The sequence below is a fragment of the Volvox carteri genome (assembly GCF_000143455.1).
Source record: "Volvox carteri f. nagariensis unplaced genomic scaffold VOLCAscaffold_1, whole genome shotgun sequence".
NCBI lineage: Eukaryota > Viridiplantae > Chlorophyta > Chlorophyceae > Chlamydomonadales > Volvocaceae > Volvox > Volvox carteri.
The window spans coordinates 1,844,232-1,870,228 of NW_003307545.1; the positions used below are offsets into that span (position 1 = coordinate 1,844,232).

Here is a 25,997-nt window from a genome sequence, read left to right on the forward strand (position 1 = left end):
GCCACATAGCCAAGGCCAAGGCCACATTGACGTACGATCCCCAAGTCTCAACCGCCTCCCCCCGCTCTTTCCTCTGGGCCCCCACCTCATGGACATCACTTCTTCTTGGGCAGATTTAGGTGTGTAGGCCCTGGGTGCCACTAATGAAGGTATCGAATACCCTCCTCCTCACGAACATGATTGTCACGGATTTACTCACGCGCGCTTACCTGGCTGTGCGTGCGGGAACACTTGCTCTGGTCCGTATCCCTAACTGACGCTAAATAGATGTCTCCCCCCCAAAAGAAACCCTAGGCCTTAGCCTGCCCGCTCTGGAAAGCGCTTCATCTTCATCTTCATCCACCAACACCTTCAGCATATGACCGTGATTGCCGGAAGAAGAGCGGTTTTCCAGGTCGGGGTTACCCCCGTTCCCTTCCCTCCGCACCCCCAGACACCACATCAGGAGTGGAGGAGTTCACAAGGGCCTTATGGGGGAGTTGTTCAGGAGAGATACTTCTCCCCTGGCCCAGTCCGACATCCTATGAATACATACATACATACATACATACATACATACATGCACACATACATACATACATACATACATACATACATACATACATACATACATACATACATACATACATACATACATACATACATATACGCTTGAGGACAAACGCGGCCTTGTCGCGGGAGATGCGTGTACGTATGCATATATGTGTATGTATGTATGTACATAAATGAAACGAATACGAAGGACATGGGTCAATGAACAAAACAATCGTCTCCCGTCTCAGCATACATTGGCTCCAAACATACATACATACGAGACATGTCAGGGTCGAAAATCCTTTCGGCAATGGAAGGTAATAGTGCCTCTAGTCGACGGACGGTGGTGACCTGGGATAAAGTTGATCTGCGAGCTGACCAGGAATAGAGTTAAGCCGCCGTTGATTCGGCTAAGATGTGGACCCCCTGTCCCACACATCATACACACACACACACGAAACTAAGGGAAAAAACATGCACGCGCACGTGGCCCACATGTACGAGGAGCGTACGGCTATGCCATAGTAGTAATAATACTCACCGAGCAATAATCACAACAATCACTCTACGCAGCGAAAGCTCGCGCGCTGAGGCCCCGGTGTCCTGACGTCAGATCCCCTCCCCCTTCTCCTCCACATTTATCAGCTCTGAAGCCATCATAAACGGTTTTCTTCTCCGTGTAACACCGTACGACAAAGGTACGACAACACAAAACTGCGGTAGCCATTGCCAACCTGCATACCCACCATATGCCCACAGGCCGCCCGACTGCCAACCACGGAGGGCTCCGGCCCAGCGCTGGCAGTTGCCGGGATTGATTAGCATTACTGCAGAGACCGTCTGGCGCGTCTGGCCAACCGTCCACCCAACCAGCCAATCCGTCCCTCATTCATTCACTCGGTCATATTCTGTCAATCGACAGACGGCTACATACGTACTTGTGAACGTATGTATGTATGTGTATGTATGTGTGTAGCTCGGAGCGATTTCCTAGGCCCCGAGTCCCGACCTTGCTGAGGTGGCCTGGACCTGCAGGGGGGTCATAACCCGGGAGTCTGGGGGAAACCGGAGGACGGGGGGGGGGGAGGGGGGAGAGGGGGGGGAGAAATGAGGCGTGGCGGTGTTGGCATGGCGGCGGCAGCAAACAGTTCATGTACCGTGACTTTGTGGAACGGAAGGGGGGAGGAAAGGGGGGTGGCGGCGATCGGTTTGATGCGATAATGGTGGTGGTGGTGGTGGAGGCGATTGAGGGAGAAGACCAAGAAGAAACGGTTGAGGTGGGCAACATCGTTGCGTGTAATGTGTTTTTTCTTGTGCCTTCCCCGACAACGTTCTTTTCCCGCGCCTGTGCTCCTAGCCGCCCCCTGCATCTCCCCTCGCTCTCCCCCCGCCGCCCCCGCCGCCGGCCCATCTTTCAACCAGTGGCCCCCACTGTTCCACCGTTAACTCCCCCCCACCTGAGGGGGAGTTGTTGGCGCCACTGCTTCGTAATTGCTGTACGGACGGCACTGTCAGGATGATGGGTCCGGAGTAGCCGCCGCCGCCACTGCTACCGCCATTGCCGTACTGCTGCTGCTGCTGCTGCACCGCCGAGACTGACCTCACCTGCGGCTCGGGTTTGACGGCGCCGCTGGCTGCCGCCGCCGTGTTTTTCCCTCCCCGGCTTCGGAGCAGTGCCATCGACCAGTTGGCCGCTGCCTTCTGTTTCTGCTCACGACGGTGGGAGCCTGAGTGTGCGTAAATGTATGTATGTGATATGGGGGTTGAGATCCCCGTGGTGAGGGGAGAGGAGGGCGGGTGGGTGTGTTTGGGGGTCGGGAGGAGTAAAGAGCGGGAAGAAAAGGAGAAGAGACAACCGGGGAGTAATCGTACCAAAGAAAACACAGACAGGGTAAGTGGGGGAGACCTGAGGGGTATGGTGAGACAGGAGAGGGATATACGAAAGAGAAAAAACAAGTATTCTCACACGGGACTCACCTCAGGCTCCCTCTCCCCTGCCGCACTCCCGGCCCCCCAGTGGCTCCCCACCCGCACCACCCCGGTAGCGCATGTTGCCTCCCTCTCCCTCCCCATGGCTCCCTGTCGTACCCTGCCGTACCCGTCCTGTGCAGGTGGTGGTTAGGCGGCGGTAGTTTGGATCCCTTCATCAGCGCCTCGCTGTACCACCGGGTGTGGTCCTCCGGGCTCAGTGCGGCCCACCACCAGGGCTCCCGCTGCCGGGGCTGACGGGGGGGGAAGGCGCCTGGGGGTTGAGAGGGGGGATGGAGAGCGGCAAGGGGGGGGGAAAAGAAAGGGTTTTCCTTGACGTGGTAAAGGGGCGGGAAAGGGAGGGAAGATGGCAAGGGGGGAATAGTGGAATGGGCAAGGGAGGTGACCCGGGGGAGTTAGGGGCCAGGGGGGGATGACGCTGTCCCAAAACCCGAACCCTGCACCCAGCTTACCCTTCCCCCACACATACACATACACACATACGTTTCACCTCCAACCTGCACTCACCTGGGAAGGAGTCCTTGCCCAGCTTCTGCTCCCTGTCGTACTGTGGGAGCGGCTTGCCGTTCCTGTCCCTGTGTGTGTCTTCCCTGAAGCCCGGAAAGGCGACCCGCACGTACAGCTCCTTGTCCTCGCTGGGCAAATCGCACAAGCGGTTGAACCTGGGGATGGGAAGGAGGGAGGGAGGGAGGGAGAGAGGAAAGCAGCGGCGGCGGTGGCGACCATTTATTGTTATACTGCCACATCATCATCAACAACATCAACAACAACAACGGCAACAAAAGCAGCAGCAACGCATGTAACAACAACGGTTGGGTTTGTTGGTTGATCGGTTTAATTACCATTATTATTCCCTCGAGCCCCCCCCCCGGCCCCCTTACCAGTCCTCCCAGGAGGACGTGTCAACCTCCGCCACGCGCTCCATGAACCGCTGGTCAGTGAGCCACTTCAGCTGCGGCCGGGAGAGGTGCCGTACCAAGGGGGTTAGCCTGGGGGAGGGGGGGGGAGGGGGAAGAAGCGGGTTTGCCAGGAGCACCAAAACACACACACACACACAGGCTACCATCCCCACTATCCCCAAATCCCATCCTCCTCCGCCCGCCCGCCCACCCACCCACCCACCCACCCACCGGAAGTCCCGGCTGATATATCGGGGCTCCTCGCCGCCTTCCAAGTTGTATTCCGGACCGATATCGTACGGTACGGCATCGTCCAGCACGTCGATGAGCTTGCAGAGCAGCACCTAGAATGGCAAACGAGGCGCACAAGCGTAATTAATACATACATACATGCATACATACATACATACATACATACATACATACATACATACATACATACATACATACATACATACGTACATACGTACGTACATAAGCAGGTGGCTGGCAGAAGTTAAGGCCTGACTTCTGCTCCCGGAGATTCCAGGTTCGAATCCGCCTGCCGACCCCTCGGTGTGTGTGGGGTGTTGAATTGGGAAGTGGCCCCCATCTTGTGGACGGTATATGACGTGATTATAGCAAAATGCGAGCTGACCAGGAACTAAGTTATGGCGCCGTTGATCCGCTAGATTTGGTTGGATGCTGGTGGTGAGTTGCTGAACCCAACGAATACATTCTGAAGTCGGATGGGGTGAATGGATTAGGGTGCCCCCTCTAGCAGGGGAGAGCAGGGAACTGCCTCGGGAAAGGGGGCCGCTGGTGAAGCTATACCACCCTGTAACAACATCATACATACATACGCACCCGCTCTCAGACCCCACTCCCCCCCCGCCCCCCAGGCCCCCCCCCAACCTGCAGAATAGTCATTCGGTATTTGGGTGAGAGGTCGCTGTCCAATGCCATCAACCGGTCGATGTACGACAATAGAGGTGAAAGTATGTCCTGCAGGGATACGACAGTGGATTTCAGGGCGGGTTGAGGGTGAGAGATTGGTGATGGGTAACGGTGGGTGGCGGTGTCTGGTGACGTGTCAGAACAACAAGTGCCGTACTCAGCACCACACAAAGCAGCCCAGAAAAAGCCCATTACTTCACTAACCCATATGCATACAGACGCACATACCTTCCAGGACTTCTATACACCCCTCATGAACCCCACCCCCACGTCCCCCACAAATACATGCACGCCCTTCCCTTCCCTTCCCCGCTGCTCCCCGACCTGATGCAGCTTCTCCTTGCTCGCCCGCCACGCCGGAAGCTCCTCTACAGCCGTGGGGGGCTCCGTTGTCAGCCGCCGTACAAACTCCGCATATCTGCACGTGCCACACATTCCATACGCCCTTACATGAGGCAAGTTTGCTGCTGTAGGAGCTGTAGGTACCTCCAAAATTCAATCATCAAACGACACCGCACACGCAGCGGCGTCGCTGCACACAGAACCGAGAAGCAGCTAAGCACTTAAGAAATGTGGAATCCAGCGAGCACAGCGAGCTTGGACGGTGGCTTCCTGCACGCGTACGGGTATTTCGCTTATGGGTTAACAGAAAAGCACACAAGGGTCATCAACAATGGGCCGTACGTCAGATGTCCAAACCCGCGACATTCCAGGGACACGCGCCCCACCCCATCCACCCCTCCAAACGGTTTGCAAAACAGCAGCTCGCCCCCGCGGGAAAATCCCCCGATGCCGTTGCCGTACACGACAATGATGTCAAACGCGCGCTAGTATTGCCGTACCCGATGACGGACAAGTTCGAGCCCAGGTGGTTGTCGTCACACAAGCGCTCCGTGATCATCACCTCGCCAATGGCCCTCAGCTCGCCTGGATTGGGTTCGGTTGGGTTCGGTTGGTGGTTGCAGATTGACAGTTGATAATACGGATATGCCGTTGGGTCAGACACGGACACGGACACAGACAAGGACGCGGATTCGGGTCACCGTAGGAAGGCAGCTACGTGGGTTAAAGGGGATTCGGGGGGGGGTAGGAACAGAGAGAGAATCAGATCAGGGTCACATTTCCTGAAGGGGAGGGGTGTTACGTTTGTGGTTGCCCCTCGCCCTCGCCACCCGCCCCCTCTACACTCTCCTGAAGCCCCAGTGTCAGATTTGGATCTCACCCGCGTACAGCTGCAACACCTGCCATTGGGGCTCAGCACCCACATCTCCAGGCCGCCCATTACCTGGATAGGCAACAATAACAAAACAAATAACAGCAACACAACACAATAGCAGCACATATCTATACCACAACATGAACAGAACAAACATGTGGCCGAAGAGCTGCAGAGGGCGGTGCAGCTGTCCCAGCAGTAGACGTGGTGGTTTGCCCCTTAAAAGAGGGCCCTTCCCGCCATGTGGTGGGTCGGTGGGGGCAACACACCCACGCCGGTGCGGGTTAGGAACCCGGAGGGGAAAGGAGGGCTACCGGGTAGGGGCGCCGGCAGTAGCAGTACCAGCAGCAGCAGCAGATGTTGCTACCAAACCACCCACCCTCTCCTCCCGCGTTCTTTTATGCTCCCGTACTTTGACCTTCCTTACTATGCCACGCACGAATGGCGCGGCTGCTTGTCGTACTCCCTGATCCGTACCCTTACCTTGTACGGGTGTTTCACCTGCGGTGGTGCGGTGCGGCGGAGGGGGGGCCCGATCCCGGAGAGCCAGGTCATCCTTTCAAGGGGGATGGAATGCGTGGATAACTGGAATACTAGTACGGTGTGTATGTATGTATGTATGCACGTCACCACGGTATGTACGGTAAGTACGCGATACACGGAGTTACATGCTCCCTGGCTTCCCGGTGCCCCCTCCCTCCCCTCCACAGCTGTCTGTCTGTATGTGTGTCTGTATGTATGTATGTATGGGTTGCACCTCGCCTCGCCTCGCGCTACTAGGCTGTCTTGACGTACGAGGGCCCGTACGTATGTATGTACGAGCCTTGCGGGGCCCCAAGGGCATCACACAGAAGAGCCAGAAGGGCTGCGGACCTAAGGAACATTACAACGAGGGAGAAACGCACCCGTGAACTGGAACTTGATGGCGTCTATGATCAGGTTCAGGTTGGAGGTCTGGTTACCGGCCCCCACAATGAACACGATCTCCTGTGCACGATAGAGAGAAAGGGGGTGTGGGGACTAATGAAGGTCGGGCTTCCAGGCAACCGGGGCCAGGGGGGCAGCTACGTGGATGTACTGCGGTGACGACATGACGAGGACAATGTTGACGGCGGCGGCGGCGGCGGCGGCGACAACAACAGTAATTAACGGCCACAACGGCGCCGGTGGTTACCTGCGTTTCGATACATGCCGCATCTCACGTGACTGGCTCTGGGCGGCGCAGTCCGTAACATGGAAAATGAATTATCAATACATGATAGCAGCCAGGCAGGCAGGCACTAAAGCATGCCAACGGAAGGTCAAACACGCCCCACACCCCAGTGCACCGCGAAACACAACTAACTCTTGGTAACGGTTCGCCTTCCCTCCAACGTAACCCAGCTAATACGCAAATGACCGCAGACAATTAAGCTCCGTACGTACCTGCCGGATCACCTGCGAAGACCAGCAGCACCAGGCCGGTGGGGGGAAGAGGGGGGGAAAGGTAGGGGGGGGAGAAGAGGTGAAGAATAAAAATGGGGTTACGAAGGCAAATGCCTATTTAGGACCCCAGGAGGCGGAGGAGGTGGAGAAGGGGGGAGATAAACAAGGCGGAAGAGGATGGTGGGGGAGAGAGAGGGGGGAGGGAAGAAATGAAGAAGGGGAAGGTCAGGATGTATAGGCCATGCACATACATACATACACAGCAGCGGGTACGCTGGTCATGTTTTTGAGCGCACGGAGGGTCGCTGCACTAGCGCTGAGACAAATGTCGTCTTCTAGCTATTACTCGTCTTCCTCCTGCTGCTGCACTACCACCTGCGCCTGCTGTCCGCGACCCCCCCCCACCGGGGTCAGGTCCCGGTCCACTGGGGCGGTCAACACCCCCCCTTGCGGTGAGCGAACGGAGAACACGACCCGCGCTGTACAACGACTTTACAATGACCCATCGGCTCCGTGACGCACCCTCTATCTACCCCACTTGCCGCACATAAGTCCGCTCCTTCGTTCCATTCACATATTCTCCAGGCATTCGTTCAACTAGAGAACTCGTTTGGCCCCATAGGGCCCCCCGGGAGCCCCGGTAGTAAAACCGCTCCTAGGCGCCGCTCGCGCGGCTAAGTGACGCTTCACCCGTCAGTCGCGACGTGCCTTTCGTTTCCGCTCCCACTCCCCATCCCCACTCCCCACCTCCACTCCCCACCTCCACCCCGCCCCTTCCATTTGCACTTCCACCCACCACTACCTCTCCCTTCACCTCGGCCTCCCTTACGACGCACCTCCAGCCAGCCCAGGAACTCCGAAACCACGTACGCCATGTTCAGCCGCGCGTACTCCCGGTCCCGGTCATTGCCCTTGCGAGCAAACTGGTACAAAAAGTTGGACTTGATCTGCGAAAATCAATCACCGGGTGTGTTGCAGCGCAGTGCAGTGCCGCGGCTCGGAAATCAGCCCAGACCATGCACACACATACATACATACACACACACAAACATAAGAGCACGCACCCCGTCGTCTTATTGCCCACCCCAGCACCCACACAAACACAACCTCACAACATCACCACCTTCGGCATTTCCCTCATCACGGCTCAGATCATTAAACCACGCACAAGCACACGAAGTCCCCCAAAGGCCCCCTAACCCACAGTGTGTCGTCGTATTCTTCCCCTCTGCGCCGCGGGCTCACCTGATTAGCTAGGCGCGCCTGCAGGTCGAAGGCGGACTGTAGTAACGGTTTTTTGTACTGCTTCATCAGCCTGCAGTACACATTTGCATCCCGGCAGAGGGCCCCGGTGAGGGCGGACGGGTTTCAGGCGGTTATGGCGTCTGTGGCACAAAGCGCACATGCACACACACAGGTCAAGTTTTGTAGGGTAACCACAAGTCTGTGGGATCGGGGATTGGTGGCATTACCCCGCCCAATCCTAGCCCGCACACACACACACACACACGCGCGCGCGCACACACACGCCTAATACATGCGGAAGGCAGGCGGAGGAAAGGCCCTGCACTCACTCTTGCACGTTTTCGAAGCGCACCAGCCGCCGCTGCTTGTCCTCCAGCTCTTTCTGAGGGCGGGAGGCAGTAGGGGGGAAGAAGCGAGGAGGCCGGGGTCCAGGGGGTAATGGAGGTGAAATAAATACATCACCAGCAGTGGGACGCTCCGAACCAGCGACACACTGTTCGCGTGTCGCTAAGGGTTTTGCCCCGAGTACGGCATAATCAGCTCCATATACTGATAACCAACCGATGCACATGCAGACATTGCAGCGGGACGCCTTTCACCGAGTTCTCATGACGGGGCTGGGGGATGCGGTTAGGGAATTTAGCATCGTTGGGCGTGGCGTGCGGCAGCAGCTACCTTGAACGCCTCAAATCGTCGCTCCTGTGCAGCAAGCTCCTGCATGTGTCTCTTGTCGCGAAAGTATGCCGCCACGGAGTTGACGACCGCAACAACGAAGCCCACAGAGCTGCGGTGCATCAGGGGCCTCAGGAATAAGTTTGAATGCATTGCCGTAAAAGCATACGAATCATCTTTAAGCCCAATGTCGGGGTTTGCTGTTCAGCTTCGACAGGCCTTTGACGAATGGCCTCACCTGGCCAAAAGCGCGATGACAATTTGGATGGTATTGCCGCCATCTCCAGATATGATTGTGCTGAACTGCACTCCGTGTAAAGATTGTGGCGATTAATAGTCGCGTCAAGGGCTGAGGTGCAAACTTGACATCGACGCCGGGCAAGGAAACCCACCACACTGGTGTCGCCACCATCACTGGAAGACATTTCGTTACGTTACCTACAATCTGAAAGTTTGCTTTGGGTTCTCAAGGTTAGCGCCTGGGCCGCTAGAAAGAAGTTTCAACCGTTTGAACCTTAAATACTAATGATGCATATTCACATTGCTATTGTTATAATTGTTATTGTTAAGCAGCCCCTCCTCTTAATAAAGAAACCAGCAAACCGCAAAGTGCGTAATACTTCATATGGGCAGGTAGAGCATCCATGCCACCCCCCCTCCCAATAGCCCCATGCTTTTCAATACAAACTTCCATGCCATGGCTTCTAATACTCTTGCCTGACCGCAGAGCGCAGGATTCCATTTTCAGTCATGGAAGACGGAGGAAGCGTTTGTAACGCAGATTCGGGAACTTAACCACCGGCGCGTCGATGCTCGATGGTCCTCTGATCTCGTTCGTTCGCCAGCACCGTAATACCACATTGCTGGATCTAATTCAATAGGATCCGCGTAGCATTTCCTTAGTACGAAGTGGACTCGTTAGGCTAGTAGCGGCACAGATTCCGATGCGGCAGCACGCACTGCCCCCACAGGCGCATCTGGGCACCATTCTATGGGGGTACATTGGAGAACAGACGGCTGCTCACCATTTTTAATCATCCCATTAAGTGTCTGTCGGGGAGGGCGGTCGTTGCGGTTCAGCTGCGTTCTTTCCGGTTCTGCTAGCTTTGCTGTGGCAGTGCACGCAGTATGAAATGGTGGATTGTGGAAGCCATTTGATTGGTATGGCCATGTGTAACTGTTTTCGAATAGCCGAGATACCTGATGGGCACAGCAGCTCCCGCACCGGAATTATAAGGCTTAGTCGTTGTAAGGAGCACAGCCCATGTCTAGATGAACACGGATGTGATGTCTCTTCCTAAGATTCTTAACGGTGAGCGGTATGTTGTCACAGAAGAGGTCTTGAAAGCTCCATCAAGGTGGTTAGGCGATGTCCAGGTGTTAGTTACTTTGTTGGCAGTCCAAGCGTTTTTTCCTAACATACTTATAAGCCGAGAGCCTTTTACTAGAAGATTTTACTCCCTGACCTCATGTAACAGTAAGGGCATCACCCGACCTCCTACCGCTGCCCTTGCAAAGTAAAGCTTCTCAATACCCAAGATAATGGCAAAACGGCACAACAAACCCATGGAAATCATAGTGATAGATGGAATGCAGATACTTTATCAATAAATTATGAGGAGAATGGATTAGCAGTCCAGCTGTCGTGGTCAAACAAGCATCATGTTTACCGAAGCGGCCCTTTTTCGTGAATGTGCTGTCAAGCACAGCGACGTAGCACCGAACCAGGTACTACGATAAATACGGGGTCCTCTGACGAGCTGCAGCGACAAATTGCCTTGTTGACTTGTGATCCTCAGGCGCTTGGGGAGCACACGTACGCGGCGGTCTGGTCAGCATTGCGCGGTTGGCTGCTAGCTCTTTTTTCAAGGTGCCGCGGCGCAGTATTTCCTACATTTGCGCGTATCGCATGGTATCGTGTCGGTGACCAGTTGGAGGATGGCGCGCCGATGCTGCGACCCATATTCGTACCCAGCGACGCTTATCTGCGGGCACACGCGCTCCATGTGGGATCTGGCGTGACCCGATCAAGCAGCATCGTAGCTGAGGAACTGGGCCTGGAGCCATGTGAGGACTACAGCGCCATGAAAATCGCCATCAAGTACGCGGCCATTAGTTATCCCTAACAGACCTGTTCTGCTCCCTTCTTGATGTCCCGCGAATAGAGTGCTGCTGAAAGCGCTTCAACGTACTCCTCGTTGCATTAGTTCTCGAGAACTTACGGTAACCCAGGCACATGCGGTATGCGCATCCTTGGCATCTCTATCAGTGGAGGTATTGAGGTTGCTTCGCCACATTTCGCTTCGCTGAATCGTTCCCCTGGAGACACGGATGCACGCGACAAGTTATCCTTACCCGTCAACCTTGCGTAACAATAACATATCGCACCACTCGTCATCTCCCAGCCGTGTTACAGTGAACTGCCCCCTAAGATGTCCATATTAACCCATTAACTCCCCACAAACTCGGCTCCTCTTCGGTGGCCGTTCGCCCTTCTCCCCTCTCTCCGCGCCCAAGGCATTCTTGCTCCCTGAACAAGGATGTCGTATTCTGCTGCACCCGCCACCTGCTGCACCAGTTGGGCGAGGCGTTAAGCAGCGGCCGCCCCGTTGCGCTGGACCTGGGCGTTGGCATCCTCAGCGGCCGCGACCGTTGCCTGTCCTTCCGCTTCCACTCCCAGTACCTGGCGCACTGGCCAGCAACGGCAGCCTACAAGCTAGCGCCACAGGCGCCGCCGGACCGCTGCCAGCGGCAGCTGCCCGGACCGCCGGCGGCCGCGCCGCTTCCGCTTCCGCCGCAGCACCACTACCACCCGGGCCAGGACAACCAACAGGTGTTGAAGCCGGGGGCTGGCCATGCCGCGCAAGGGGACCGCAAGGGCATGGGGGCCCCGACGCCTGCATCCGGCAGGTCCGGCGGAGGAAGCAATCCATGCGAAATCGACCGTGTCGGTGAGGAAAGCGGAAATGGCCACCTTCAAGAGCAGGATGTTTGGTGCAGGGCTGGCGGCACGGGTCTGGCAGGGGCCGGCAGCCCTGGCCGCGAGGAGCACCACCTTAGCAGCTGCATCCAACAGCAGCAGCAGCGGAGCCTGTCACCAGGGGTGGGTAGGGACCGGGATCCACGTCAGGCAGGTCGGGATTCAGCAGGGCCGCATTCGGCCCGCACCCGACCTGCCTGGGGCGCCCGCGTGCCGCCGCCGCTGCAACCCTCCCCAAGGCGCCGCTCCGCCACCGCCGCCCTCCCCAGCGGGATGGCGCAGAAGTCACAGGCGATGGCGTCCAGCTCTAATACAGCTGTGGATGGCGGTGCACTTGACGCACAAGCATCGCCCGGCAGGCCCGCGCAACCACACGATCACGGTCCACACCAGCAGCAGCACCACCATCATCAATACTACCTTAACCATGACCAGGTAATGCACGATGCGGCGACCGGAATGGCATATAGCCCCAAGGCCAGCAGCTGCAGCGGCGGCGGCGGCGTAGTGTCTATAAAGAACAAGCTCGCTTTCGTCGACAGCGCACGAGGTGCAGGTGTAAACGAGGCGATGCCAGTCGGCCGGGCTGTGTCGTTGGCGATTCGCACGCCACGGCCGCGACCACGGTCACTCTCACCGGGCCCGCAGGAAGTAGCTCGCCTCCACCAACACCACCAACACCAAAATCGCCTGCAGGGAACACAGTCCCTGCAGGTCAATCCCAATGGCGGCGGCGCTGTCGCGGCAGTTCCGCGGCCCTTGAGCGCACCTCGATATCGGTTGCCGAGCACGTCAGCTGGCGACGCTGCGGTAAGGCCTGCGGAGGCCATTACCCGACGGGCCCATCCGGTGAGCCCTCGTCCAGATAGCACCGCCACGGTACGACCGCCGTGGGGCTCAGGATCCGGCAGCCGTGCGCGTGCAAGCGGTGGCAGTAGCTCACCCGGCGCTGTGCGACCCCATAGTGCGCCGCGACTGCGGTCCCCAACGGCTGCGTCAGCTCCCGCGGAGGCGCTTGCGGCGGCGGCCAAGCCCGCTGCAGCAGCGCCGGTGACAACTGGAGAGCCGCGAAGCTGGTCGCGGCACGCCTGGGCAGGTGGGGCCGGCGCTGACGGCGGCAGCGGGAGTGATGGCGGTGTAGGGATAGACGTGCGACAGTTGTGGAGCGCCGGCAGCAAGCTTAAGGCGGCCACCGGCGGTCGCGGAGGCGCCGGCGCGGGACGCGTCTGGCGGCCCTTCGACGCCTCCGGGGTCAGCCCCGGTCGGGCCCAGGGCGGCACTGCAAGCGGTGGAGGCGGCCTTGCACCGGCGTGCCAAGCTGCGCCACCGCAGCACCAGCGGGCACGTTCGCTCACGCAGCCTGTGCAGCACAACGCTACAAGTGCTTGTGAGAGAGGTTGCTGCGTGGCTGAGCTGGACGATCACGCTAGTTCCGATCAGCAGAAGTCGCCACAGCCGTTCCTTGAGCCGCAGTACCACCAGCAGCCTTGGCGACAAGGAGGCGCCCGCAAGCCGCTTTTCACGTCCCCGCGGAAGGCAGCAGCCGCACGGCCGAGTACCGAAGCAGCGGCGGCAGTGGCGACTGCAGATGTGCTGGGAGGAAGGCAGCGGCAGCAGGGTCCCAGCAAGTCCCAGCCGCAATCCGCTATTTCTCCGGTGAGGCTGACGACAGCGGCGGCTTCCGCAGGAGCCATGTCTGTCGGGCAGCCTGCATGCTACGATGAGCTCGACCACTCACCGCAGCTCCGCCGCGACCAGTCCAATAAATCCGGGAGCTCTCCAGAGCATAAGAAACCAGCCCAAGCAGCGGCGGCGGCGGCGGCCTATCCTCAGCGGACGACCATCTTGCGGACCATCCTGAGCCCACGCATGGAAGCTCAGCAGCACAACCTGCGGTACAACATGCCCTGCGCTAGCACAGTTGCCAGCACCCCTGCTACTGCCGTCGCCTCGGACCGATCCCGCGGTCCAGGTGTTGCGATGGGCTGCGTGGCCGCTGACATGATAGCAGGCACCGCCCGCGTCGACAACATTGTCGCCATGGACGTGGCTGGTGCTGGACGGCCTGCACCAGCTGGGGGTCTCCAGCAACTCGATGGCTGGCGCCACCGTGGCCACACCAAGTCCAACTTAGTGGCATCACCCACTGTGGCGGCGGCAGCGGTGGGTGTGACTTGCGACCGCGACGCAACCCTAACTGGGAAAATTCGTGCGGCAGTTGCAGCAGGCCCGCTTGGTCAGCCCGGCTCGGACGCTGCACTTCACGCGCACCCTACCCAGCGCGCAGCCGGCCTGTCAGAAGAGGAACGGGATGGATCTGGACCTGGACTTGGACACGCACTGAAAGCGGCAGCGGTGCTTCATGGTGGGCCGCCTGTGGGCTGGAGCCATGCTGCGGGGCCGCTCAGGCTTGGCAGTGCAGCCCAGATGGGTCAGAGCACGCACGGCGACGGTTGCAGCAGCGGCCACGGCGGCTGTGGTGGTAGTGGCGGCGGCGGAGGGTTCAGTGGCTGGGGAGCGTCCTCTGTCGGGTTCCGGAGCAACACCGGCGGCGGGACTGAGGACCTGTCCAGCAGTTGTTGCGGTCCCCAAAGCACCGATGCTTTGGACCTGGGCTACCCCTTGCCGATGTACGACAGTAGCAGCGGTGGCGCTGGCGGCGGCAGCAGTAGCGGCGGCGGATGTAGCGTCCCGCGCGCCGCCGCTGCAGCCAAAACCATGTATAGCCCGGGGCGTAACAACCCTCCCACAGTGTTAGCAATTACCGCGACCGTGCAGGCAGCGCTAGGCCGTCGCTACCACGCAGGCGTGGATTGGCACCGGCATACCGAGGACAGCAGCAGCATGGATGCCAGCAGCGACAGCCGGAGCAGGAGCAGCGCATGTTTTAGCAACACTGGTGGCAATACCAACAGCAGAAGCAGCACCATGGTGCGGGTGGTGTGCCCCAAGGGGCCAGATCTGAACATCACCCTGCTCCCAAGCCCGCGAACACAAAGCCCCCCGGGTCCCGTGTTCCCCGTCCCGATGATCATCACAGAGCAGGACCTTCCGGAACCTGCCTGGTCCACGATGCATGCCCACGGGAATGCCTGCAACGGTAGCAGCGAAACGCACCCTAGCAGCAGCAGCGGCGGCGGTGATCTGGCCATCGGCTGCACCAGCGCCGTTAGCGGTGTTATGGTCAGCAGCCGTGCGCCAGTGCGCGCGGTTGAGGAGAACGTCGGTGAGAAAGCGGACAAGGCGGTTCCGCAGGTGGAGCGCGGATCGGAGCTGGAGGGAGTTGTCGCTTGCAGCGCGGCATCCAGTGGGGACATCTGCTGGTCAGCGCGGTCGGGCCGCGCTCAGGAGAGCGGTTGTGGTGCTGGCGGTGGCGGGCCCCTGTTACACAGGCGTGCGTATGGCGGCGCGCCTGGTGAAGACCCGGCTGACGTGCACGGCAGCAACGCCGCTCCCGGCTCCGCGTTGGTTGATGTGGTAGGAATGGCTGTGCCGTGCCATGGCGACGATGGTGGCGGCGCCGCCAGGGTCCACCGTCACAGTGGCCTTACCTGTGTGTCCATCAGTAGAAGCAGCCAGATGAGCAGTGGTTCCGGGGCCGGCTTATCAGAGTGTCCGGGGATCAGAGATGACGAGGGAAGCGGTGGCGACGGTGAGAAGGGCGCTGGTGGCGCCTACGCGGGCGATAGCGGCAGCCGGCGCACATCCGCCAGGCGGCGCCATGGCAGCACCTGCGGCAGCAGCGCTGAAGGCGATGACGGAAGCAATCATAGCTCTGGCAGGTACCGGCGAGGTGCTGCTGGTGCTGCACCCCGCATGTCGTTGCTGGATGAGATGGGTCTTTTCAGAAGCAACCAGAGCTTGGGAACGCGGCATGCTGCCGTTGCCTCTGCTGTCCGCGGAGTTGGTAGCATCATGCGGCATGGCGCTGGCGCCACCTTCAGCATTGACAGCTCCATGCCCCTGATTGGAAGCCGCAGCGAAGTTTGCGAAGAAGAGGCAGAAGAAGTTCGGGATAACGGCGCCTTGGAGGCTGGTCGCTCTTTGTCCGAGAACGGGGATGGGGCCGGCCATTACCCCGAGGCCGGCGAGGGCGCAGGTGGGGACGGAAGCCCAATCCACTCCGAGAGCGGAGATGACTCCATTTCCTCTGAAAGCAGCTATGGTTACGGGAGCTGCAGGCGCGGGGGGTTGGTGCGGGTCCGAGCGAATTGGGCCGGGTCAAGTGCCTCAGGCAGCTACCGTTTGGCGCTGTAATGGAGACCGCTGGAAGGGCTCGTACCAGCGGCGAAAGTGATACAAGCGATTCCGCGTGATGGTGCAAGTGAGGTTGATGTGTGCGTAGCGTGCGACCTAAAGTGAAACCGCCCAACGGCGGCGGCTGGTGACGGGATACTTGCATGCGTAGCAGAAAGGGATAGCTGCTTGAGCTTTAAAGGGTGTGTGAAATCGCGAACTGGTTTTTTTAACGGGCGATATTGCGCCCCGGAAGCGGCGGTTAGAAGTATTGCATGTAGCGGGAGCCGAGGAGGCTTCCCTGAGTACCGTAGGAAGCCCAGGAAATTTCATAATCGCTTGAAAGGTAATGTCCGCGCACAGAGTACCGTATTAGCGCCCGTTTTAAGAGCATATGGAAGGGCTATGGAGTTAAGAAAAGAGAGGCGCCAAATGCCAGCCAGCGCCCCGATTATCGTTTTAGCCTAATGGGGTGCCAATTCGTGGTAAAGGCGTACGAGGAAAGTAGGCGATGGCGAGGTGCGTCCGCAAGACACGGAAATCCAAGCACTGCTTGACTGGACTCTGGTGTTTCATGTTCCTAACCTCGTGCCGTGACTGTCTCATCCCGCAGTCCAAGCTTTCCACTACAATCCCGTAACCTAAATGGCTGGGCGCTGCGAATCCACGATGCTGTCAGGTGCTGGTCCGGTTGTCCCGGTGACGGCACATCGGCCTCCAAGGGCCGCCAGTGCGTCGTCATGGCGCCTCCGTACCTCCCTGCCACTGGCTTGGGTTTCATGCCGTGCCGCTGTGGCGGGCTCAACTACTGTGCGGCGGTTTGGACACGCCCTCGCCGAACGTGTGTGCACTTCAGCCTAGTTTTTAGGGCCCTGTTCCCTCCTAGCAGCCCCTGTTCCACGAGATCAAGGCAGCCTTGCCAAAACGCTTATGTGTGTGGCGAGGCACGCTGTAAGTTGGCCTCATGTTGTAAGTTGGCCGCACGTTAACGGCATTGACTACACGCCATCTGTCCCTGAGCAGCCACATGTAAAGGTGCGAACCCAAAGATCTTATATACCGCCGGACCCACCGCACCCAGCAAAACTGCACAACCACTGCTATTACAAGCGCTCAAGTGAGACGAAGAGATACGCAGAGGTGTGTGCTAATGTTGCTGTTCCTAGCCTCGGTGCCAAGAGTGGCGAAGTCGAGTAGCTCCGAAACCTATCCGCCATTCCGGTGCTGTGGGATTTTTGGTTGTAGCATCCATTAGCCCCGTAATGAAATTGCCGGGGCGTCAATCGAGTTACGTTCCTTTGTGGCTTCGTCCGTTTGTTAAAGCGCTCCTTTGCAGAATCCTGAACTGTCTTATCATAGGACTCGGGATGTTAATTATGAGTTTGCACATGATCATCAGTTAACTTAAAACTAACATTCCTTACGGTAACACTTAGGTCTCTTGTATTGGGTACCGCTTAGGGATGGATTCTGATGAGTTCACCCTTGAAATAGAGAGCGAACCGCCGACTGTCAAAACTCAAGCAGCCTCAAATATAGACACTGACAGAAGGCATTTGGCATCTAATGTCTCTGGAAGCGCGGGGTTGATATCGACAAAACAGCCACACGCGCCAAGACTCATCGCTGAGGTACGGTGAATTCACAAAGATGTCATGACTAACTGGGCGCGTGCTGGAGGTCCCAAGTCCGGGTACGAACATGGTTGACTGAGGATTCCCTGCTGCGAAGGACCCTGAGAAGCGTCGTATTGTTGGGCGATCATCACAACCAGACCAGCACAAAGCAAGTCCAGCAGCCGAAGCGGTGTCCGAGACGCCTCCCTCGCTTCCGGCGGCCCCGGCGCCGGAACCTCCGGCAACCCCAGTTTTCGAGGGCTCAGGTCTAGCTGAGGTACGGCAGCGCAAGGCAGCGCTTTTCATTCTAAGTTTCGGTGTTTCGCTGGGGCGATGGGTGAGCGTAAAACATGCGTACCAATGCGATGTACCAAGCCTCCTCCCACCGCTAACGAGCTGGTATTGACTGGCTGCCGCTGCCATTTGGGCCTGCTTAAGTGAAGCACCCGAACTCTAACAGCTGTCAAAAGCTCTGAGCACCCGCAACCTGGAGTGAGCTACGCGAATTTAAGAGGACCGGACCATGTACGGGATGGCAACTTACAGCACACCGCAATTGTCCTTCTGTCGTCCCGCTTGACCCGTTGCCCTGCCACGTGTGACGCGGAATGGAGCTGGAGGCAAAGGAACACCAAATGTGTTTCAGTGCTACGTAAACTCTGTTCCAGATGCATGCATCATCAACGTCAACCATCCCTGCACCAACAAGTTTTTTCCTCCCTTGAATTTGAAATATCCTGCTGGCCCTCCGACGGCGGTCATCAACCATCGCAGCCCCTGTCACTACCCGCCTAACCCCCAGGTAGGGACACTTCGAAAGCCAAAGCGAAAGGAAGACGAGGACGGGGACGATGAATTCAGTTACGCGTTGGAGGGCGGCCAGCGCGAGGAGGGCTTCCATAAGCAGGTGCGCGCCAAGCTGAGGTGCTCCAAAACCAGCAATCAATCCCAGATATCCGACGCTCCAAAGCCATGAAAGCTATTACAGCCAGCTCCCACAGCGCTCTTGCCGTAACGGGAGCCCCAGCTGTCTCTCATTCCCCCTGGCTCGCAGGTATTCCGGCCCAAGGCGATGCCCGCCCACTTGGTTAGCAACGTCAAGCAGCGGCTGAACACTGAGGTACTTGCAGAGGAGGAGGAGGAGGAGGAGGAGGAAGAAGGCGACGAGGACGAGGACGAGGGCGATGGTGATGCGGCTGCGGAACAGGAGCAGGACGGTGAGGAGGAAGAGGATGACAAGATTCAGCATTACCGGACTCAGGTGAGCATCATCATCATCAGCAGCAGCAGCAGGCGGGGGCGGCTGAGGCAGGGCTCCGATTGGGGACACCAGGACGAGGTTGATTTGGAGGGGAGCACAGGGTATGGGGCCCCCTGATCCGGTGCCGTGATCTACGTCAGCACATGAACCTGGTGTGGCAGGGAACACGGTGGCCGCGATAGCCTTCGGTGCCGTCGGAAAAGCAGGGTCGTTCTTGTACCTCACCCGTGCTTCCGTCCGGGCGCGGCGTCCTCTTACCCCCCTGGAGTCCTCTTGCCCCGGACATCCGCAGGACAAGCATCAGGGCTCGTGGACAACGTTTGCTGTTTCGGAGGGTCCCGGGGACACGCTGCTAGCGGATGGGAGCGATCCGGCCAAGACCCCGGTGGAGGGCCCCCAGCAGCAGCAGCAGCAGCCAGCGGCTGCGCCATTGCGGACCGGGTCCCCCGCGGAGGTCGGTGTTTGCACTCGGCTGTGTGGCGGTTGGATTATTGGTGACCATCCTGGGGTTAGGAAAGAGAGAGAAACGGGACCACGATAAGACCCAAGCAACGTAAGTGGGTTGGCCCGGAGGAAGGCAGTACGGAAAAGCAAAGTAAAAGTATACTCAGGTGGCGAAAGCACTGGAGCCGCCGAATGCCGTGCCGGTCCTTGAGGGCCGACGGTCAACCGCAACCCCAAACGACAATGGGTAAGAATCAAAGAAGGGCAGTGGCAAAGAAGCCGTGCCCAGGGGATCACGGCTTGCTAATAAAAGTCGCCAGTCTGTGAAAAAACAGTCAGTCAAGGGCATAATGGAAGGAAAAGAACGAAGATGAACGGCAACAACTGGATATCGGGAAGAGCGGCGGCGTTGAGAGAGTATGCCGTGTTAGGATTGTTGGTTTCGGAGCATCAACTCGATCCTTTTCAAGCTCCCGCGGCGTCCCACTGTTCCCGCCAGCTTCCCCGGCTCATCCTCTCCCCTCCTCCCCGCCGCCGCCCGGGTGCCTCCAGGACTTGCCATCCTACAAGGTAATGCAGGCCCTGCACGTGGCGGGGTCCGCGCAGACAGGCCCTTCCATCGCTGGTCGGGGGCCCGAGCACGCCTCCCCAGGCCCCAGCCCCGCTACGACGACCGCAGGTAAAATCCTAATTTGATATGCCCTCTCCGCAGATCTGTCACCTCTTTCCTCGCCCTGGCCCTAGGGGGCCTGTTCCGGCTGCTCTGTTCCGGCTGCACTTTCCTGCGTTCTGGGCCTTGGGCCTACAGCTGACCCTCGCGGGTCGCGGGTCCTGGCAGCGCTTGCCCCGCGCACAGCAGGACCCTTCAAGTGCCACCCCCTCCCAGATGCTCATTGACTCTTGTTACAATCGCACCCCGACATGCCCCATCTAATTGATGTGTCGCCACACACACGTCCTGCGCGACCTGGTTGCGCCTCCCGTCACCGCCCCCAGTCCCATCCCGCGGCGAGGCCGCCCGAAAACTCGTGGAGGTCGACAAGGTGGGTGCGTGGGGTCCCTCTAACCTGAAGGTAAAGGTAACTTGGTGATGGTTTGGGTGATGGCTAACTTGGGTCTTGGGGAACGATTTGGAGAATTAATTCCTCTGCCGTGATGGAAGCGATGGCCAATACCCGCGTTGCTATTTTGTTGCTGCTGCTATAATCCTGTGGCGATTGTTGGTATTCCTGCCGGCGGTTGCTTATGGTTCTGCGCTTTCTGTCGATGAGGGTGTTGTTGCTGGATTGATTTCCTTTGCCAGGGCGTGGGGATGCAGCCGCAGCCGCAGCATACCTCCAAGCTTCAGTCTCCAACGCGGGCGACCGAGGCCACGGGAGCCGGCGCAGCAGCAGGACTGCCGCAGCCGGCAGCACTTGGAGACGCGGGCGGCGCTGCAGCAACGCGGACAGCAGCTGCGGCGAAGATTGCAGCTGAGACACTCGGCGTCGCTTCTAACATTGGCTTGCAGCCACAGAAGAAGACTCCGGCCGCTGCCGCCGCGGCAACTGCAGCGGCTGCGGTGGAAGACGAATGGGAAGCGGCGAACCGGGAACGGCAATTGGAGCAGCAGCGGACATTGCAGGTAACGGAGTGGAGGGGTTTATCCGCTCGTGCGGTTTCGGGGATGGACGAGTGTGTGCCCTAGCTTGTCTGTCTTAAATCGTGTACACTTCACCTTCAACCGCGCCAGGCTTACCACGGACACTTTTTTAAACCTGCATTCCTCATCACTTCCCCCACACCTCCTTTTTTCCATCACTTGCCCCACAAGCCTGGACAAGCGGATCCCGGCCCAGTCGGCGGCGCCGCTGCAGCAGCCGTCACGACGCTATCGTACCATAAAGCCGTGCTGCACTTCATGTCCATGGACACGTCAGCAGTACGACCAAAGGTCCTGGCGGCGCTGCCGCCGCAGCCCGGCTTCTTCTCTCGATTGTTGTGCCTGGGGCCCCCGGACCTGAAGACGCCTCAGCTCCGGGATCAACTGCTGCAGCTGCTAGCACTAGCACGGCTGCCCTTTGCTGACGATGACGCGATGCACGTACGGCTGTTGGGAGCGCTGTACGGCACATTTACTGGTGAGAGGGCGACACTGAGGCCCAAGGCGTCGTCGGCTTAGGGACCGGACTCTGACACCAAGCCCGTTAGGCCTTTTCCGGCCGTATTTGTATACTGGAGACTCGTGCATCCGCCGAGGTAAAGACCTTGGTACCTAGGAGCCCAGGGTGCGGCGCCTCCCCCCATCCCATCTGCCCCATCCGACCGCCGCCCGGCGCTCTGGCCGCCTGTCCACAGGCAAGACCTGGGAGCCCCCTCGGTACGGTTCCCACTGGGCGGAGCTGGGCTTCCAGGGCCAGGACCCCGCGACTGACCTACGTGGCTGCGGCCTGCTGGGTCTGCTGCAGCTGTATTACCTGACGCAGTGGAGTGCCGAGGCAGCAAAGCAGGTGGGCGGCGGGGACCCGGGGTTGTGTGGGTTCCTACCTGAGGGGTGGGCAGGGCGGGCGAGGGGCCGGTGTGTGTATGTGCGCGTCAAGAGGGAGCCGCGTGTGTCGCGTGGGATTAGGTGCTCACCCGGTTGTGGCGGTACATGGAAACGTAGGCAGGCAGGCAGGCGAACAGCCACCGGTTCTCGTTGTCCGACGAGGGAGGGTGTGGGATGGGCAAGGGGCAGGGGACGGTCAGACCAAGCTGGCACACAAGTATCGGGCAGTAGGGCTATTTGGAAGACCTGTTGTGTGTGAGCCCTGCCTTTGCGGAACGGATGCGCGGCTCTTGCGAGCGGTGCGTTGGTATGGGAGGGGGGGGGCCGGAGAGAGGGATGAGCGCCCGCTTCTGATGGCTTGGCGTACTGCTGCGTTCCCAGGGTCGGACTCCAGGGACTGACATCCCGCTGCTGCCCACACACCGCATCGCGCTGTGATCCCTCCTCCCTCCGCCCAGATGCTCAGGTTGTCGCAGCACCCCGTTCAGGAGTTCCCGCTGGCGATTGTTTCCCTCAACGTCACAAAATGGACGCTGCAGGTGGGACGCACGAGAAGAGGCAAACGGGAGAAGGCAGGCAATGCAGCGGCTCCCTGAAGCTCCTCTTTTCCGGTGCCGTATGTCCTGCCGTCTGGGCCCGACCTTCCCTGCGCCTGCGCCCCCGCTGCCGCTTCCTCCGCATCCGTCTGGGATCTGATTTTGCTGAAATCGCTGGAATGCAGAGGGTCCGGTCCGGTCTCACTTTGCTCCCTGCCTCTTTTCGATCTGTTCCGGATGCCTGGATGACCTCTTTCTCTGGAACCGGCCGTATCCCCGCCGGCCCCGGTCAGGCACTGCGCAACGGTCATCTTCACCGCGAGGCCAACTTCCGGAGCTCCGTGGTGGAAGCCGCACAGCAGTTCTACGCGGGCTGCATGGCCACCTTTTACACCACCTGGCTGAGCGGCTCGAAAACAATGGCGCAGAGCGGCCACGTGCTCCGAGAGCTGGAGGTGCGCTCCTGGGCGGGAGGATGCAGCCCTCGAGTCGTCGTCTGTGTCTCAGAGCGACGCTGCCTATGATGTATTTCCTACACACACACACACACACCTAGTCTTGGACGTCTTCAGTTCCCCCCTCATATCGGCCGAGTGCCCTTATGTGCGCTGCTGAAGTTGCCCGCGGTGTATGTGCTGGCAACGGAGCGTTTCTTCGCAACGGCTTGTGGGCCTGGTCCTTGCGTGCGCGGGTTGGTGAATATGTGCATGCGAAAACACCGGCTGCAAGCCCTCCCAGCCGCTTCTTCCTCGCCTGAAGCACCCTGCTTTTACGGCGTTATAGCTGGTGCTTGTGCCAGTTGGGCACTGTACCAGCCCCTTTGTGCGTGTAGGCATCCATCAGATCTAGGATTGTGTCAGAGCGCCTGGGGGTCTGGTTCGACCCCCCGCGGTTCCCCATCGCGCTGTCCTCCATCCCCAGCCTGCTCGCTTGGGTCCTCTCCGTTGCACGTTACCCCGTACTGCGTCGCGCCAACCTCCGCGTATCCGGACATATCAACAACTTTCACAGCGGTTGAACCGACGCCGCACGGTGCCGCAGCGCCTTGCAGATCCCCTTGTGTTGGGCCCATCACTGTTCCGCACCCTGGGTTCCATTAGCCTCCACCCCAACCCCCTTTGCCATGTCGCCGGCTGGATCCGAAACAGGCTCTGGCACTAAAGAAAGCGGGCCTTATGCTCGTCGCCGCCCAGCGGACAGATTTGCCAGACCCGCCGCTTGTTAGCACCTGAGGCGGAAAGGTTGGGCGGCATAAGCGGCTGGGCACCTCTGCCGGCGACGCGGCAGCAGCGGCAGCGATTGGCGTGGATACGTGGAGTATGATGTAGATGCAGGCGCACACGCTGCATCTTGCTTGGCTGTCCTTCGGCGCCAGCGCAACCGTCCCTCGGTTAGGCCTGATGGATTCTGTTGCGGTAAGCCGGGCCTGCGTCGCCTAACGGCGGGTGACGGGCGCGGGTTGGATGAGACGAGGAGGTTTCGTGCTTTTGCGCCGGGGAATGTACGTGCGTGCTGCCTGCCCCGATGTCCTCTGCAAGACAAGGAAAGCGGAATTTCCGTGGGAATTCAACAAATTGGACTCCTGAATATCTCGAATGGCCTGACCTTCCAAGGGAAGCATAGTCATGTCAAAAAAAAACCTGCATGCGTATTGCGTGCTGGGGACCGCAGTACCTTCGCCGGAAAATCTACGGCTATGGAAGGTGTAGGTTCTTGCCATGTGAGTTCCTAAACAGGACATAGGAGAGGGCTGCAAGACCGATGACTGGGAGCATGCAGGAGAGTGACGTGGGCACTGGGCCGAGTGTCTCGGGCGCTGCTGGGTCTTTGGAAAGCGAGAGGGAGTGACAGAAGGGAACTCCTTTTATGGGGAAGCAACCGTATCCTGGTGGATATTCATGTCTCCATGATGCAGCAGGGTTTGGCGCTACTGCAAGTCTTGCAAATCAGCAGTTATTTTTGATATCAGTGTGTCCATTGCTGCTACTAGTACACCTGCTGCTGCTGCGGCTGTTGCTAACACTGCTAACACTGCTATGGCACAGCGCTCTGAGCGCTAGGCCTAGAAGTAATAATTCAGCAGTTGCAGATCATGCAAGTTATCATCGCGTGAGTTGCTGGTAGCGGGAGTGCGCATTTCATTTGAAGAGCCTCAAAGCGCTGCTGTGCATATCGGTATTTCAATGAACACGTTTTTGCTTAGACGGCATAGCGAGGTGGTGGGAGAGGTGAGGCCGAAGATTCCCTTTTAGGAATTACTGTTTCTCGTATGAGGAGAGAGGGAGGCCCTCAACATGTCACGGGTGCGGTGCAAGACCCTCGTTCTCTCGTTTGCACAATGCACGCGCACAAGCGTATGTTTGCTCCATTCTTTGTGGGACCTTCCTTTGCTTGTCCCCTGCCTGGGCATCATCTCCTGTCGCAGTGCTCAAGTGGGATATTACCGGGTGTTTGTTACTCACTAGCTTACATGGGTATTGGATGGGGCATAGGTTGGCCAAGAAGCGCCGCGCTCGAGCATTCCTGCTAGGGGTGTAGGCCACGCGACCTGTATTGTGCGCGGACGATGGCCGATAATATTTGGCATCCAGTAAAAACTTGTGGATTTTTCCTGTATTGTTGCAAATTCTGCCCTGTTGTCTTGTGTTATTTTTTCCTATCGCCAGAGGATGCTGGCATTGGATTTTGATCAGGGGCTTCCCATACAGGTGGTGGCACTAAGGGGGATTACAGGAGTTGATGCCTGTTCCGCAGCCCAAGAAGGAACTGTACGGATGGGTGGCTATGTGCTTGTGCGTCGGCTTGCAGTCCTTTGTCGGGTTGCCATACCAGGGCGAGTTCATGGCGATAGGAGGCACTGTCGATGGGAGAGGAAGATTAAATAACGCGCATCTCACTGTTGCCCTACCCGCACGTCAGGAGCAAGTGGACAGAGCCCGACACGGAGGATGCGCATTCAACCAGTCTCAACAGGAAGTTTGCTTCAAGCATTCTGTCCGAACCGTATAATTATATGCTTCCGTCACTGTCTGGCTCGCGGTGCTCACAAAAACACATGTCCCAAGTATCTTTACCAAGGGACACCACAACCAAGCGCACACATACAACACAAATCCTCCTGCTGTTGCGAGAACACGTTAAAACGACAACAGATCCTTCGCCCGAAAGTCTGATATCCACATGGGAAATATCCCTACATATCAACCTCCAAAGCAAACTACGAACGTAGCAAGCCAACCTTAGCTCTGGAGCTCAAAGATTCGCATCAGACGCAGAGGAGCATAGTCCAGTTAAAACTATGTCGTCCTATGATTCATGGGACAAGATCTGAAGCCACGATCTGTACCTGCAAGTCTGCGTGCGGCCTCTGTACTCTACACGGTAGGCCACCTGTCCTATACCATCATGAAGCATCAATCCCTCGTCATTTCTGGCCAGGCTCTCTGCGCACGCGAGGAGATTCTTATTGTGTCCTACGCCC

The 25,997-nt window shown here is 58.5% G+C and overlaps 2 protein-coding genes across 2 annotated transcripts; one reads left to right on the forward strand and one right to left on the reverse strand.

Annotated features, from left to right (window-relative positions):
- Window positions 1-1,524: 1,524 nt before the first annotated feature.
- VOLCADRAFT_85983 (uncharacterized protein) lies at window positions 1,525-9,954 on the reverse strand (the record flags this gene model as incomplete). Its single annotated transcript, XM_002946034.1, has 21 exons — window positions 1,525-1,589; window positions 1,992-2,028; window positions 2,140-2,261; window positions 2,633-2,776; window positions 3,031-3,185; window positions 3,405-3,469; window positions 3,500-3,512; window positions 3,654-3,766; window positions 4,317-4,406; window positions 4,683-4,776; window positions 5,201-5,285; window positions 5,581-5,643; window positions 6,058-6,075; window positions 6,480-6,561; window positions 7,000-7,011; window positions 7,836-7,946; window positions 8,245-8,314; window positions 8,574-8,626; window positions 8,920-9,028; window positions 9,155-9,224; window positions 9,942-9,954. 21 exons carry the CDS (start codon window positions 9,952-9,954, stop codon window positions 1,525-1,527), a joined length of 1,584 nt encoding a protein of 527 aa, XP_002946080.1.
- Window positions 9,955-10,865: 911 nt separating this feature from the next.
- On the forward strand, window positions 10,866-11,867 carry VOLCADRAFT_115665 (uncharacterized protein; the record flags this gene model as incomplete). Its single annotated transcript, XM_002945675.1, has 2 exons — window positions 10,866-11,017; window positions 11,434-11,867. Coding segments are annotated over 2 exons (586 nt in total), but the record flags the coding sequence as incomplete, so codon positions are not given.
- Between the last annotated feature and the right edge of the window lie 14,130 nt (window positions 11,868-25,997).